Raw genomic sequence first — 17500 nt, 5'->3', positions numbered from 1 at the left:
GTCAACACATTTTAATCCTGTCTTCATATAGAAAAATACATTAATCTGTCAAATCAAATCTGCTCAAAAACAGATGATGTGACAAACAGTCACAAAAACAAAGACAGGCATGTTTAGAGCGACTGTCGTATACACTCGTGTGTTTTCACTGACGCTGTCTCAGTTTCAGTTCGTACAGAACTGCCGAAGCATTGTTCGTGTATATTTCACACATTATTTTATTGGTATTTGATGTATTTCATGTTTGTGAGATAAATCTGTTAAGTAGATGTAAACATGGTAAAATATTGTTAAGAATTTTAGTAGTTAAAAATCTTAATTAAATTAGATAAAAAAAATACTTCTGTTATCACATCTTATTTTAATGTTACTATTATTGACAAAAATAATACATGGTTATTATATTCTCTACAATACATATATAAATATATAAAACATATGAAATAATGTGTTATACTGTATTTAACACATCATTTTATTGGTATTTGTATCACATTTGATGTATTTGATATATGGTAAACTATTGTAAAGAATCTGAGTAGCTGAAAGCATAATTAAATTGGTAATTAAATGATGTACAATACATGATTATATATATAGTCTATATACAGTATATATTAGCACATACAAATATATCAGTAGCTGAAAGTGTTTAAATTAGACAACAGAAATATTCAGTATCTTAATGCCTGGTTATTAAATGATTCAGTGATGTGTCGCGCGTGACGTCAGACGGTTTAATATAAAAATCCGTGTATGTATTAAATGTCCAGGCACTTTTTATATTAAAAAGATAAAAGTGTCTCTCGTGGTCCGACAGTTTAAATACTGATGAAATAAAGCGCTGACAGTTAGCGCGCGTTCCCGTTAAACGCGCACTCGTGCCCGCGGGATTCATTGTTCTCCGGTAACGGGACAAAGATGCTTTGACAACGGCGGATACCGACCGGCGGGATGATGATGACATCACTGTCGCGTGTGAAAGTGAGGCGCAGGTGGGTTTATATCAACTCTGTCACCGGTGATGAAGCTGTTTGTTTGGTTTGTGAGGTCATTTGTTTGTGTTTATATCCATGATGTCATTGTCAGGAAATCCTCTCATATGTTTATAATATATGTACATCATCATTGTGTTTGTCTTCTGTCTACCGGATTCAGATTTATTCTTCAATATGTTTGTCTGTCATAAACATCATGTTTGTTTGTTCTTTGTTGTGATATTTATACCGGCATTAGGGCGCGCGCATCAGGAAAGCGCGTTCACTGAAACAATAATAGTGATTTATATTCATGCTAAAGATGAATTTACACTAACAGTTTTACATTAATCATTACATCATTAAACATACACTTACAGATGAGAGATATTTCTGCCCGATCTGAGATAAATGGATGTGTTTTACAGCAACGATTCATATTTCTGATTGAACAGTGACAACTCGCAGCACATGTTCAGTTACTGGGTTTAGGATCGGTTCGGTTCGGTTCGGTTCGGATCGGTTCGGTTCGGGTCGGCGCACAATTATGGGATCAAAATCCCATCAAAAGTATTGCGGTCACGGATCCAAAAAAAATAAGCATGAATCAAAATAATAATAAGTGCAGATAAAAAAAATAAAAAAATAAAAGCGCATATAAAAAAATAACAAGCATGAATCAAAAATATATAAACACATTTATAATATGCTGCAAAAAAACCAACAGAAAAATTAAAGCAAATTCATCAGAATTGTAAACAAAATCTTGTTTTCCTTGGTTATAATACTGTTTTTTGTGCTCTCTGACAATTTTGCTCATATTTTCATTTTTTGTACGCTTACGCTGTATTTGTCTTTACTTTTGTTTCCAAGTTTTGCACTTGATTTTCCAAAACTTGTGAGTAGAGTTTCATGTAAATCAGGGGGTGTTTTGTGTCCCTATTGGTCCACTAGTTCTTGATTGACAGCTCCTCCTCTAGCCAATCATTGGAAGAGGGGAGGTGACATCACTCCAGTACGACTCTGAAGGCTGCTGCTCAATATTATATTATTTGTGGTTGATAGAAACGCTGCTTGTGTCTGTTTTGAGTATTTTCTGCAGCTCTAGGACACAATGTGTTGTCCGAGTAGGTCATTATCATAGTCCGTTAACACATGTATCGAGTCAGATGAGTCTTTAGTTTAGGCATTATTTAAGACTTCCTTGTTTGTAGGTTATTGGCTGCATATCTTAAAATCAAGGCTGGGTTTGTGTGGATGTTTGATGCATGTTTTTACTAGCTGTACCAATGTAGTCACGAGTTCAGAACACAACTTGATCCACTTTTCCATGAAATAAAATCCAGTTCCCTTACCCAGGCCTATTACAATACTGATGAATACAGAAATCTAAAAGGTGTGCATTATTGCTGACATGCACACTTTGGAGTTGGTTGTATGCCTGTAAGTTATTTGCTTCAGATGTTTCTGAAGTTGTATTCTCTATGTTATGGAAATGTTTGTATATGTTTTGGATATGTATGCTCCAGTGCTGCTGTATCTTTAGATACTATTTGAGAATAAAGAATGTCCAACTTTATTGCATTATTTATTGATGTGGGGATGCTTGGTCACTTGTTTCTGATTTCACTGCAGTATCGTGGAAAAAGAAACTACATGTAGCCGTGCCATCGATGCCAACGTAAGATCAGTACATAACGGGACATTCAGCAACATGGAAAAGCGGATCAAGTTGTGTTCTGAACTCGTGACTACATTGGTACAGCTAGTAAAAACATGCATCAAACATCCACACCAACCCAGCCTTGATTTTAAGATATGCAGCCAATAACCTACAAACAAGGAAGTCTTTTTTTTTCACCCAATTTGGAATTCCCAATGTGCTCTAAGTCCTCATGGTGGCGTAGTGACTCGCCTCAATCCGGGTGGTGGAGGACGAATCTCAGTTGCCTCCACATCTGAGACCATCAACCCGCACATCTTATCACGTGACTTGTTGAGCACGTTGCCACGGAGACATAGCGCATGTGGAGGTTTCACGCCATCCACAGAGAACGAACCACATTATAGCAACCACGAGGAGATTACCCCATGTGACTCTACCCTCCCTAGCAACCGGGCCAATTTGGTTGCTTAGGAGACCTGGCTGGAGTCACTCAGCACGCCCTGGATTCGAACTCACGACTCCAGGTGTGATAGTCAGCGTCAGTACTCGCTGAGATACCCAGACCCCCCAAACAAGGAAGTCTTAAATAATGCCTAAACTAAAGACTCTGCTAACTAAATTCAGATACATGTGTTCAGCAGTGGTGAATTCTCAGGCCAGCAAAGACTTCTCTGCTGGCCTAACATGCCAAATAAATTAATATTTTTCATCCTTTCATTCTCAATCACCTTTTTGCCTATGTATTTTTAATCGCTTTCCACTCTTAATTAATCTACAAACAAATAGAGAAAAACGAAAAGTTTATCCAGTCAGAATTTATTCCTTGATGCTTACAAGCGAAGTGTGACAACTGTTTCACAATCACATGCCTGAAGCAGCCCGTGAGTTTGAGCTCCACCCCGTCAGGCCTTCAGAATTACTGCAGAATCCCTCAACAGTGCAAATGAATGAATAACTAAAGTCAGATTGTCAGATTCATCAGCCAATCAGATTGATTGATTTGTTCTTGGTGGGTGTGGCCTTTAGGATATGTCCCGGGCAAGGCCTTCTAGCTGGCCTTGAGTGACGCAATCACGCTTTAAATGATGTACGTAATTCAAGAGCGAAGAGCGCCAGATCTTGCTGATGAGTTGATTGTCATCACTTCCACATCACCATTGAGAAAGAGATCCTTATGGATTTAAAAACACGAGATGTTCTGCATGACCGTGTGATTGCTTAATTTATTAAACAGGAAAGGAAGACTGATTTTCACTTCAAGTAAATTGGTAAGTGCTTTTTGCATTGTTACAGCAACATCAGGAGTTTTCTAAGTGTAAATTAGGCTGCTTGAGCATTCAGTGTCAGATCAAGTTTTGAAAAGTAGTGCTGCGTTCCATTCAACTCGGAAAGTCGGATTTTACAACTTCCTGCTAGGAAAAGTGCAATGGATGCATCTTGAAGTCAGACTTACAACGTGTAGGCTCATGCAGAAATTCTCAACTCTGATTTCACCGAGATGCAGGGGCATGATGTCACACAAACATGTTGACACTCAGGGAGATATACAAAGTGATAAACATTCACTTTATTAAGTAATATCGATAAATGAGTTCGTTTCCACATGACATGATATTAAAGCTTGTTTAACAAACGCCTGCAGAAACAGGTGTATAAAACATTATAATCTCTTCTGATAACCGTACACCTGAAGCACAAATGCTAGCGCTGCAGTATTGTTTATCAGTTTGGTTGCTAGGAGACATCTCTAATGAGAGTCAAACCCCTGCTAAGCGAACGGGAGCGTTGCAGTTCCGAATATCGGGGAATGGAATGCATTTATGGTCGGAGATATCAAGTAGGAATATCCCTCATCCAACTTGAATGAAACGCAGCATAACCGTGTACCCTGACGAAAAGAAATTTATTGCAAGCAACATTTAAATCGCAAATATTATTAGATATATTTGTCCAGGTATTATAGACCTCCTTGGTAGATTCATATGAAAATTATGATTTTTAAATGTGTGTTTGGGAGACGTTCATTTCACAAAACAGTCATGCTGCAGTTAAAATTAGGTTTGCTTGAGCATTAAGTGTCGTTTCAAGTTCTGGCTTTCGTGTGTGGACGTGTTTTTAAAATATCAGTTGGTATTATTAGTTAGCTATGACATAATGTATGATGCCCAAAGGCATACGATGTCTTATTCACTGTAAAACTGTGTTTTCTTAATGGCATGAATCACACTGAAGGCCTAGACTTTAATGCACGGCCCGCCACTGATATCTATCAAACACAAATAATATAATATTGAGCAGTCGCATTGGAGTGATGTCACCTCCCCTCTTCCAATGACTGGCTAGAAGAGGAGCTGTCAATCAAGAATTAGTGGACCAATAGGGACGCAAAACACCCCCTGATTTACATGAAACTCTACTCACAAGTTTTGGAAAAATCAAGCGCAGAACTTGGAAACAAAAGCAAAGAAAAATACAGCGTAAGTGTACAAAAAATGAAAATATGAGCAAAATTGTCAGAGAGCACAAAAAACAGTATTATAACCAAGGAAAACAAGATTTTGTTTACAATTCTGATGACTTTAATTTTTCAGTTTTTTCTGTTTTTTTGTTTGTTTGTTTTTTGCAGCATATTTTAAATGTGTTTATATACAGTATTTTTGATTCACACTTATTATTTTGATTCACGGTTATTATTTTTGGATCCGTGACCACAATACTTTTGACGGGATTTTGATCCCATACACTAATTTCCTCTGTGCTCATTTGCTGCGTGTGCGGGCGCTGAGTGACATCATCAGGTCAAAAGATCTGCAATATCTCATATGAGATTAATAAATGCTTTAATGACATTATATTATAGATTGTTCCGGAATGTGAGAACTTTAGTTTCTGTTTAAGCATTGAGCGATTAGAGACTGAATGTTTGAATAATTATAATACTGATCATAACTCAGAGAAACTTGTAGTTATTTAATTCAGGAATCCATCATAAATATGAGACAAACACACAATACCATAAAACAGTACAGTATAAATGTAAACAAAAGCATATATTATTCCCATGATCATGGAAAACCTGGAAATACAGTCTGGGGAATATCACATTGTGATTTCCAGCCCCAGAAAAGTCTAAAACATCATGTACATTTTTATAGTTAATTTTTTTATATATATAAAGTTTTGCTCAAGTAAATATTTAATTAAATAGAGATTGTTAGTATTTCTATAAAATGATTTATTAAAAACCCTTATCCACAAAAGTCACTGAAATCCTTTTGTCAAAGAGTGTTTTTACAGTTCTCAACCAGAGGGCCTCAGTATCACTTAAAATTAATTTAAAATAATATGACAATAATTCAAATAATACAACTGAATTAAAATGCTAAAAAATACTTTAAGATGTATGCCCACAAATTATAAACAGACTCTTTCTGAAACTTCTAGAATCAGAAATGATCCATGATTAATTATTTTAATCAGTCAAAAAGGTTGCATTAGTTCACCCGAACTGAAAAATCTGTCATTGTTTATTCACCCTCATGTCTGTCCAAACCCCAGGGGTGCAAATATGGGGTATGCAACACATGCAATAGGGGTGCCAAAATCACACTTTATAAATCTCCTATAATACCTTACAAATAACAAAAAGCACAATTATAAACAAAAATGAAAGGATGTATTTTATTTTACTTTTATTTGATTTCATTTAAAATGTCTTAAATGTGTTTAAATATGCATTTGTATTTTATTTTATCAAGAGGTACCTTCATAGCTTCGGCTCAGTCTTTGTCTACCGACGTTACTCTGACTGTCACATGACCAAAATGTTCAGAGGGGGAATGTGTTCTGGGGCGCAGAACATGAAAAACAGTGCTTTAAAATAAAGAAAACTACGCCCAAGTGGATAAAGAGGGATTGGTAGGCATAACTCATCCCTTTATCACTGAAAATCTTGAAGAAAGGCTTGAAGTTAACAGACATTTAACGTTGCAGAGAGATGCTAATATAAATATCAGTTCATTTACGAGTATGCCTAAAGTGGTCGTATGTTTGGGAATGGGCATTTAGTCGCTTTACATATAGAGAGAAAAGTCTGTTAAAACAGTTGTTAACTGACCCTTCGCCTCGTCCATCCCAAACTTGGGCTCTTCTTATTAATCGTAACTAAAGTTGCTGCGCTGTCCAACCTTCACCTGATGTTGTCTCGTTGTCAAACACGACGTGAGAAACCACTGGAGTAAATGACCTCAGGAATTACTAAATAACACCTGGATCAATGAAAGAAATGTGTGATGGAGAGGCTTGCTTCAGAATCAATCATGGTGAACAATTGAAACATGTTGAACAATGGAAAATAATGATGCGCCAACATGTATGTTGCATACCCCTCAACAAATGTGTAGTTGCACCCCCGCCAAACCCATATGACTTTCTTTCTTTCTTCTGCAGAACACAAAAGAAGGTATTTTAAAAGATGTTTCATACTCGATTTCAATGCAATAGCAGGTAATAATGATGGCACCCACTAAGGTATACCTAAGAATGGGTAAGTATTATAATGTATTAAAAATTGTGGTTATAATTATTTATGAGAAGTTATAACATATTATAAGGTGTATTACGAGACATTACTAATGCATTATAATGCCTTTACAATGCATTATAAATATGGGATTCATAGAAAGTGTTACCAAAAGTTGTTGCCTCAAAGTCTTATTTAAAGGATCCGGTAATGACATCTCATTGTTTATGTTCAGTTTTAGCTAGACTCAAAAACTATGCGCTAGTCATTTTGCTTTGACAGTTCTGGGTTATACAAATGTCTCTAATGGAGATGTTTCAGGACCAGACATGCACAGTAATGTTGTAATTCCTTTCTTATTGTTTACATCTGTTAAATGGTCTGTTGGATGTTTGAAGAAAGTCATATGGGTTTGGAACAACTTGAGGTTGACTAAATAATTGCAGAATTTTCATTTCTGGGTGAACTATCCCTTGAATGCTAATCTCTAAACGCATCCTCTTGCTCCTGTGTGTGTATGTGTGTGTAGGTGCTGAGTGTGAGTGTGTGTGTTAGGGGGACAGCATGGCTCCCCGACCATCATCAGGAGAGTTATGGGGGCTTCACCTGATGCCTCCTCGTATCCTGGTGGACTGCTGTCTGCCCAACGGGATCCTGGTCAGTCTGGAGTGTTTGAGAGAAGCTCCACTGACCAGCATAAAACAACAACTGTTCAGTGAGGCCCGAAAATACCCCCTCTACCACCTGCTACAGGTACATTACATACTGCTCTAAATACACCTATCACCTGCTGCAGGTAAACACCCCTCTGTAAATACCCCTTCTGATTATTCGACAGGAGGAGTCATGTTATATCTTCGTGGGCGTCACACAGGAAGCAGAGAGGGAGGAGTTCTATGATGAAACACGACGGCTGTGCGACCTTCGACTCTTTCACCCCATCCTAAAGGTCATCGAGCCACTGGGCAACCGAGAAGAAAAAATACTCAACAGAGAGATTGGTCAGTGTGTGTTTGTTTACAAAGTCAGTTCCAGAGGTGAGCTAAATCAGGCTAAACCTCCCTTTGGTGATGTCCTCAAAAGTAAAAATAATTAAAAATAAATTAAGTAAATAATGCATTTGATCTTTTAAGGTCTGAACTAGAGTCTGTAGTCATTATAATTAGCTTAATATAAAACAATAGAAGTTTGTGCTCATTTTTGCAGCTTTGTAAACATGTGTGTGTTCAGGTTTTGCCATTGGAATGCCCATCTGTGAATTTGAGCTGGTGAAGGATCCAGAAGTTCAGGAGTTCCGCCGGAACATTCTGAGCGTGTGCAGAGAGGCGGTGGAGGAGCGCGAGTTTGGCGGTGCACACACACAAGCGCTGTATGTCTACCCACCTAACGTAGAGTCATCACCTGACCTGCCGCAGCACATCTACAGTAAACTCGACAAAGGTGTGTTTATCGTCCTGTGTTGAGTTCATCTTATTACATCTGCTTTACAGGATACAAATACAGTTTATTACCACATTAATCTCAACTTAATGCCTATCGACAATAATTTCAACTCATCCCTCAGTTTAAAAACAAATGGGAACGAGTTTATATTAGGGCTGTCCATTTAACCTTATAATTTAGTGATTAATTATATGAAAAATAACACATTAAAAAACTTTAACACAATGAATTATGTCCCCAACCCCTATGTTAATTTTGTAATAAGGAATTTTCCTACCATCAGAGCAATTCATTCTTTTGTCAGTAGAGGGCAGTCAGCACGACTCCAGCTGAACATGCAACATGCCTTGTCAAACCAAGGAGAGCAACAGTCAGCACAGCCTTAACCCTTTAAGCTCGGATAGGCCCGCCTTTTTGTTCATTTTGATAATTTAAAAAATAAATAAATTGCACTGTACATATATATTGTAATCAGTAAAAACATCAAACTCATCAAATAGTCATGTGCCATATGTTGTTGAAAAGCTCTCAAAGATTAGAATACAACCAGCCTATTTGTTTTACTCATTGACAGAAGTATAGCGAGTAATAGCTAAGTATATCTTTGACAATTATGTTGATGTTGCTTATATGCCGCATTTCCGCTTATAACTTCACAAAAAATATAACACATTCCATTACTTAGAGGAGGTGATTATCTTTCAGACGAGCCCACACACAAGATAATCAGATGTATAGATCATTAGATAATCCACATGAAGCACAATGTTACATATGACCACCAGGAGATGGCGCCAAATACATGACACAGACTCAATGATGACTCAAATGACACAGAATGAAACTCATTCTGTGAAATCTCATTACTAAAATCATGTCTGCATGCTATGCAAACCTTTAGTCATTGTTGTGTTTGCATGTGTAATTAGTTCTTATGTACAATTATTATGTTTTATTTGTTAGGAGAGGCTTTTAGACACATTGAGACATTTTTGTACACAAGTGTAACCGGTCCTGCTCGACCTGCTCTGAGCGGGATTCGAACTGCCATCTCCTGCATGGGAGGTGGGCGCACTAATGAGGAGGCTAAAGGCTACAGCCTCTAGCGTCAGTCGCTAGTGCGCCTCTTGAGGCTAGGGGAGTGATATTTACACACACTGCACAGCTTCCTACCAGCTAGCTACCATTACACTAGGATAATTTTTTTTTTTGTAATACTATAACTTTTAATTGCTTTGTCGTATCAACACAAAATGTTTCTCAGATTCAGTTTACATGATTGGGAACAAAACAAAAGCAGATTTTCGGAGCCACCTTATTTACACCAGAGATATATAATGTCAAATCAGGAAAATAAGAAAAATAATAGCTGCAAGCAGATAACAGAAGTAAAGGAAAAAAAGAAACAAGCAAAGAAAGAGTAAAACAAAAACATATTAATAACTTTGTACAAAGGGGTATTAGAATATTCAAGAGCTCAAACTAAAATTTCCAAAATGTGTTATCTTCTTTGACCATCTACATTTATGGATATAGTCATTTTACTTAACATATTAAATAGGTTAAGGACATAATAGATTTTCTTTTCCAAAGGTTTATCATAAAAAAAACATTCTTAACTTCCAAAGTAATCTCAACCCCAGTGATCTCCTGCACCAACCTGCTCTCGTCTACTTTCAAGGCGAGGCATTTGATATCTCAAATGAGCCTAACGTGAGGGTCCACTGATGAAAATGGTCTAAACCATTTTGTCTAAAACATCGAAAATAGGGGGTAAATGGGGAAAAAAATCCAGACTGATCCTCTATTTTTATGTTATCATGTAATCAGAAATGTCTAATTTCAATAAAATATTGATACTAATTGATTTTTATGCTATTAAAATCGGTGTCTCCCCATTCTGTGGACTCTTCCGAGTATTTTGAGCCCACCCACACCTTAATCTACAATTCACAGCCAGAGCTCTCATTCAACACAGATCAGACACACTGTGGTATTACCAAATGCGGATTGGCTCAGTCACATGAATCCCCTAGGAGGAGTATTCAAAAGTTCAGGCCCTGCAATTTTCAAAAAATACACATTCAATCCAAAATAGTCAACTTTCTGTTGGATGGAGCTAATGACTGTGATTTTGAAAGTTGTCTGGCTTGATGAGAAAAATATATGTAGCAAGTTTGGTGACCGTAGAAGAAACTGACCCCACAACTTTTGTCAAATGTGGCGCTACAGAGCTCCCCAGCCATGCCCATGTGTTAACTTTTGCCAAGGCCTAATGGCCGACACCTCTGATGTGTGTGCAAAATATCATGAAAATTCAAGCATGCCAAGTACCTCAAAAACATGTGAATATACATAAAAAGGAATAATGACATTTAATGCGTTGCCATAGCAACACTGTGAAAGATATCAAGACTCACTTCAGAATTTTGAATCTGCACTGTCTTGACATTATTCAAAAAAAATTTGAAGCAATTCAGGTAAACATAAGAGGGATATTTCAAAGTCTGTTAAACGTGCCACACTTCCTTCTGCCAGCTGTGACCCACAATAGCCACATCAATGTGATCAGTCCACAAGGCCAAACATTTGGCTAAAGTTTTATGTAAATCGCATGATGCATGCAGAAGATATGAGACACTTCCTTTTTCCCATTTTTTGATGTTACTTTATCACGTCGCCATGGCAACACTGTTTGATATATCAAAAATCTGTTCGCAATTTAGCATCATCAGTTTCTTGGTATGATGTTGCCCACATCTGGTATCTGTAACATGAAATCCCTAGGAGGAATATTTCAAATTCCAGAGCATGCATTTTTCAAACAATCCAAAATGGCCCACTTCCTGTTGGGTGGGGCTTATGACTGTCAGGGCGAAAGTTGTCTGACTTTATGAGATCTATATATGTACAAAGTTTGGTGACGGTAGCTCAAAAGGGATGTGCAACAGAATGCCCCGAACATGCCCATCTTCTTGGTGGCACTAAAGAGCCTCCCCTGCACGCCCCCCCCCCCATTTTGCCAAGCCTTAATGGCCAACAACTCTGATTTGTGTGCAAACTTTCAAGAGTTTTCACGCATGTTAAGTACCCCAAAAATACTGAAAACCTTGAAAAGAAGAAGAAGAAGAATCCTTAGGGCCTCTGTGATGTTTCAGTGCTTGGGCCCTAAAAAGTACATTTAGGGTCAGTTTTTTGTGTGTGATTTTTCAGCAGTTTCTTAGGCTGAGAGTCTCAGGATGTATCATAATTTACCTATCTGTCACTCACTCGACATTGTGTCGATGTAGTGACACTAGGGGTCACTCTTGGGAGCCCCAAAAAAAAGGCCAATGAGAATTGGCGAGTGGAATTTGCATGCCACTCCCCCTGACATACGGGTATAAAAGGAGCTGGTATGCAACCACTCATTCAGATTTTCTCTTCGGAGCTGAGCGGTTGTATTCAGTGCACTGAATTCAATTCCCTCCAAAGATCCACCTCAAAACTGCTGGATTTACGGCGCATTTCAGCAGCTTCTCCCCCTCTGCACCCATGGAGTGCAGAGAACGCTCCTGGATGCTTCGGCAGAGCGAAAATAAGAGAGTATATTCTAAAAGAGTATATTTTCATTCACAAAAAGAGCTTCACACGGAATGTCTTTTTAAAGATGCCTTTCCGTTTGTGTCCCTATGGGAAGGAGGCCATGTCGGTTAGCACTGAGGGCGATTTGGGGACATCAATGGGACCACCTCCGCCGGGTCTCCCCCCACGGACCTCCCATTCCCAAGCACGCTCGCTTGCCCCGATCGGGCTCTCACATGAGACCGCCGGCTTGTCTCAGCACGAGTTCGACTTCTCATTTGGAGCTTGGGAAGACGATGAGTTACAGAGCGCAGCATCGGAGAGCGGGCTCATCCAGTCTGACGCAGAGGCTTCGGCTGGTCTTCCTCCTTCGGGAACGGTCGCCCAGTCTCACGCCGACGCGGAAATGACGGACATGCTTTCCTGGGCGGCCACGAGCGTCGGGCTAGAGTGGAACCCTCGCGACTTGACGATTGGTTCCTGGGCTCAGGGCGCCGCCCATGGCCACACCCCGACCCCGTTCCTGGCACACAGCTGGCCCCCTGGACTACGCAAATATGCGTTTCCCCCAGTGAGCCTACTTGCACAGGCCCTGTGCAAGGTCAGAGAGGACGAGGAGCAGGTCATCCTAGTAGCAACCTACTGGTCCACCCAGACGTGGTTCTCGGATCTCACGCTCCTCGGGACAGCCCCCCCTGAGGAATTCCCCTGAGGAAGGACCTTCTTTCTCAGGGACAGGGCACCATCTGGCACCCGCGACCAGACCTCTGGAATCACCACGTCTGGCCCCTGGATGGGACACAGAAGATCTAAGTGGCCTACCACCCGTGGTGGTAGACACGATCACTCAGGCTAGGGCTCCCTCTACGAGGCGCCTGTATTGAAGTGGCATCTGTTCGTTAAGTGGTGTTCTTCCCGACGCGAAGACCCCCAGAGATGCGCAGTCAGATCAGTGCTTTCCTACCTGCAGGAGAGGCTGGAGGGGCGGCTGTCCCCCTCCACCTTGAAGATGTATGTAGCCGCTATTTCGGCTCATCATGATGCAGTAGATGGTAAGTACTTGGAGAAGCGTGACTTGATCATCAGGTTCCTGAGAGGCGCTAGGAGATTGAATCCCTCCAGACCGCACCTCGTCCCCTCGTGGGACCTCTCTGTAGTCCTTCGGGGTCTACAGGGAGCTCCCTTTGAGCCCTTGGAGTCAGCTGAGCTTAAGGCACTCTCTTTGAAGACTGCCCTCCTGACTGCGCTCACTTCCATCAAAAGGGTAGGGGACCTGCAGGCGTTCTCTGTCAGCGAATCGTGCCTGGAGTTCGGTCCGGGTTACTCTCACGTGATCCTGAGACCTCGACCGGGCTGTGTGCCCAAGGTTCCCATGACCCCTTTTAGGGATCAGGTGGTGAACATACAAGCACTGCCCCAGGAGGAGGCAGACCCTGCCTTGGTGTTGCTGTGTCCAGTGCGAGATTTACGCATCTATTTGGATCGCACGCAGAGCCTCAGAAGCTCCGAGCAGCTCTTTGTCTGCTTTGGTGGACAGTGGAAAGGAAGCGCTGTCTCCAAACAGAGGATCGCCCCACTCAATAAGTGCCTGAGAAAATACGTATGTGTATCTTATGTGCAGCTCAGTGTGTGTTTGACAGACAGTTGCATCTCATGAAATTTCAGTGAAAGTAATGAATCCTGTTCTAGATTTGTTGCATCATCTTTTTGATATATGAAAAATAAAACATCAAAATACATTGTATTTTATTTTATTCTAATTATCTTGAAGATATTTTGAAAATTTGATGCAATCTGGGCATTTTGTAGATTCATTTGTGATAGATATACGTGTCGGGTCTCTAAAGAACTGAATATGTCAGAGTGTTTGGTGAAATTCTCATGCATTTAAGGGTTAATTTGACATAGCGTCCTAAAAAAACAGCGTTAAAAACTATTAAAACGTGACGCAACCAAAGTGAGACGCTCAAAAAGTCTGATGCATGTGGACAACCCTATTATTGACCTATTTTTAATTGTTGGTCCATGTTTAATGATAAGGAAATAAAACAAACAATATTTTGACATTTTAAGCCACTTTTTATATTGTCTAAATGCTTTACTCATCTGTTGCCACATTATACTGTATGCATATAATGTAATTTTTTTGCATTATCTGCATTATAATATTTATTATAGAGTATATCATTATATTTATAATTGTTTAAATTGTTACATACTAAATTATTAAAAATTTTATTGTAATATATGGGATTCATTTTATTAATTAATTGGCACATCATGTAATTAATTTGATAAAAAATGTTAATTGTTTGACAGCCCTAGTTTACATGTGTGTTTTCTGTTTATACATACTGAGGGACGAGTCGAAATAATTTTCTGTGAAGTTTCAAACGTGTCTCTGTCTTTCTGCAGGTCGTTTGATCGTGACTATCTGGGTAATTGTGTCTCCGTCAAACTCAAAGCAGAAGTACACACTAAAGATCAGCCACGATTCTCTCCCGGAGCAGCTGATTGCTGAAGCCATCCGTAAGAAAACACGTAGCATGCATCTATCTGCACAGCAGCTGCGACTGTGTGTGCAGGAATATCAGGGCCAGTACATCCTGAAAGTGTGCGGATGTGACGAGTATTTCCTGGAGAAATACCCCCTCAGCCAGTACAAGGTGTGTGTGTGTGTGTGACACCATAAAATGATCAGTAAAGTAACAGACGATACAGACTGACGAGTATGATATTTGTGTGTGTTCAGTACATCAGGAGTTGCATCACACTGGGTCGTCTGCCGCACCTGATGCTGGTCAGTAAGGACAGTTTGTACAGTCAGCTTCCCTCCAGTGGATTCATGGCTCCGTCATACAGCCGGCGCACACCTCAGCCCAGCCCCTGTCCCAGCGGAGGAGACCCTGGACCACCGCGCTCGCTCTGGGCCTTTAATGCACACCTGAGAGTACGAGTGCTGTGTGCCACATACGTCAACGTCAACATCAGAGACATCGACAAGGTGAGACAGACAGAGAGTTTGTGAGACAGTCTCAGTCATCATTGATTCATCATTTCTCTGTGTCTGTGTGTGTCAGATCTATGTCAGGACAGGTATATATCACGGAGGAGAACCGCTGTGTGACAACGTCAATACACAGAGAGTACCCTGCTCAAACCCCAGGTAACACACTCATATTTGGAGGCCACTCATAAGTTTCTGCACACTGTGACTTCTTCTGAAGTCCAATTTTGGGTCTAATTTACAGTAGATCAAGTTGAGTCTTGTTTTTATGTTCCATCATGGACAACAAGAGCAATCAGTTCACCTTCATTTCACTCAAAGAGCTCTCTCTGTGTGTCTGTCTCTCAGGTGGAATGAGTGGCTGTCATATGACATCTTTCTGACCGATGTTCCCCGATCAGCTCGTCTCTGTCTGTCCATCTGTTCTGTCAAGGGTCGCAAGGGTGCCAAAGAGGTGAACTTTGACCTTTAACCATCCTATAAATACCCCTAGGAAAGAAAAATCTCTTCAATATCTCCCTTGTTTCTCCTAGACAGCAATGAGATGAAATGGAGAGCTGAAGTCTCCTCAGATGTTTCTTCTCAGATAATCAGTAATCTCACACGTGTCTCCTCACAAGAGATCTTAATTTCTAAAACTGTTATTGGATACAGATACCAAAGTAAGAGATCTCATAATGAACTCAAACATTTCTCACGGAGCAAATAAAGTCGAGTTAATTTGCATAGCGCTTTTCACAACAGACATCGTTTCAAAAGCAGCTTTACAGAAAATCATGCTGTGACGTCTTAAGGTCCTCATTGTGCGGTTTAAATGAATAAAGCGATTACAAATTATTTGAGCCACATGAATCCACATGAGTTAAATAGTTCAGTACTCTTACTGTTTGACAACAATGGCCTCATTTGTGTCTATTCGTTAGGAAATTTTGGATTATATAAAGGAAATTTAGGAGAAACATCTGTGACAAAGTTTGACAAAGTATTTAACCCCCAAAGAGTCAGCGCAGCAGAACTGCAACATTTATATATCATAATAATATATCATTTTAATTTATCTTAAAATGTGCATATTAATTGTAAGAGCTTGCTAAAGTCACACAAAAAGGAAAAAAGTTAGTTTACACAATTGCTAACACTTCTGGAATAATTAGTAAATATAATAATATAATATAATAAGTAAATATTTGACCTGTAATATTTTTTTTTCTCAATTCACAACATTAACTGATTGAAAAATGAACACATCCCCCGAAAATAGCAGCGTTAATAAATTTGAAACCATTTTTCTAAGCGTATCAATGCAATGCTGGACATTAGTGTTAAAACATTTTTTATATTCACACAATGAAGCCTATTCTGTAAATCATATATAAACTATTAAAAATGATTTTCAGTGGTTTCCTGCGCGGTTCCGTCTTTAAAAATAACGAAATGGTATTCATGGTCTATTTAATACGCTGCATGCATTACACAGAAATGGGTATTTATTTATTGTTTTGATGATACCAGAAAATATATCATCAATATGAATAGTCGTTATTAGTTTTAAATAGTCTTATTTCTTAGTTGTTCGTGAATTTACCTGTACTGCTTGTAATAAATCGTTTTTCATATATTTTTGTATGTTGAAATGTGTTGTGTACTGCCTAAATGCCTAGTGTTGCATTTTTATAATGTTTTTTTCCTAAATTCACCCCAAAGCAAAATATATACAGTGTCAAGAAAAAGTATGTGAACCCTTCAGAATTATCTGGTTTTCTGCATTAATTGGTCATAAAATGTGATCTTATCAAGTATAGACAAACACAATGTGCTGAAGATAACAACACACAAACAATTATAATCATTCATGTCTTTATTGAACACATCATGTTGAACATTTACAGTGCTGTGGAAAAAGTAAGTGAACCCTTGGATTAATAACTGGTCGGTCCTCCTTTGGCAGCAATAACCTCAATCAAGTGTTTCCCCTGACATTATCTTGTAAGATATCTTGATAAACTCTCGATGATGGAAAGCAGCAAAACAGCCCCAAATCATGATGCTCCCTCCACTGTGCTTCACAGTTGGGATGATGTTTTCATGTTGGTATGTGGTGCCCTTTTTATGCCATATATAGTGCTGCGTGTTCTTCCCAAACAATTCAATCTTAGTTTCATCAGTCCACAAAACATTTTCCCAGTAGTGTTGTGAAGTGTCAAGGTGTTTTTGTTGGAAACCAGCGGCTTACTTCATGATGTCCTGCCATGGACACCATACCTGTTTAATGTTTTCTGTGTAGTAGACTCATGAACAGAGATGTTAACCAGTTCCAATGA

At 39.3% G+C, this 17500-nt stretch overlaps 1 protein-coding gene across 1 annotated transcript in view; it reads left to right on the top strand.

Moving 5' to 3' along the window:
• Window positions 1-17500, top strand: part of LOC127419818 (phosphatidylinositol 4,5-bisphosphate 3-kinase catalytic subunit alpha isoform-like) — a 32292-nt gene that overhangs the window by 215 nt on the left and 14577 nt on the right. The window contains exons 2-8 of the mRNA XM_051661577.1: window positions 7695-7918; window positions 8004-8166; window positions 8396-8605; window positions 14588-14838; window positions 14925-15176; window positions 15253-15338; window positions 15528-15633. Coding sequence (XP_051517537.1) covers window positions 7730-7918; window positions 8004-8166; window positions 8396-8605; window positions 14588-14838; window positions 14925-15176; window positions 15253-15338; window positions 15528-15633 — 1257 coding nt within the window. The 5' untranslated portion in view covers window positions 7695-7729. The remainder of the gene's footprint in view (window positions 1-7694; window positions 7919-8003; window positions 8167-8395; window positions 8606-14587; window positions 14839-14924; window positions 15177-15252; window positions 15339-15527; window positions 15634-17500) is intronic.

The sequence above is a fragment of the Myxocyprinus asiaticus genome, chromosome 29 (assembly GCF_019703515.2).
Source record: "Myxocyprinus asiaticus isolate MX2 ecotype Aquarium Trade chromosome 29, UBuf_Myxa_2, whole genome shotgun sequence".
NCBI lineage: Eukaryota > Metazoa > Chordata > Actinopteri > Cypriniformes > Catostomidae > Myxocyprinus > Myxocyprinus asiaticus.
Note: the sequence above shows the minus strand (reverse complement) of the source record. Positions and strands in the feature narration are given on the sequence as shown.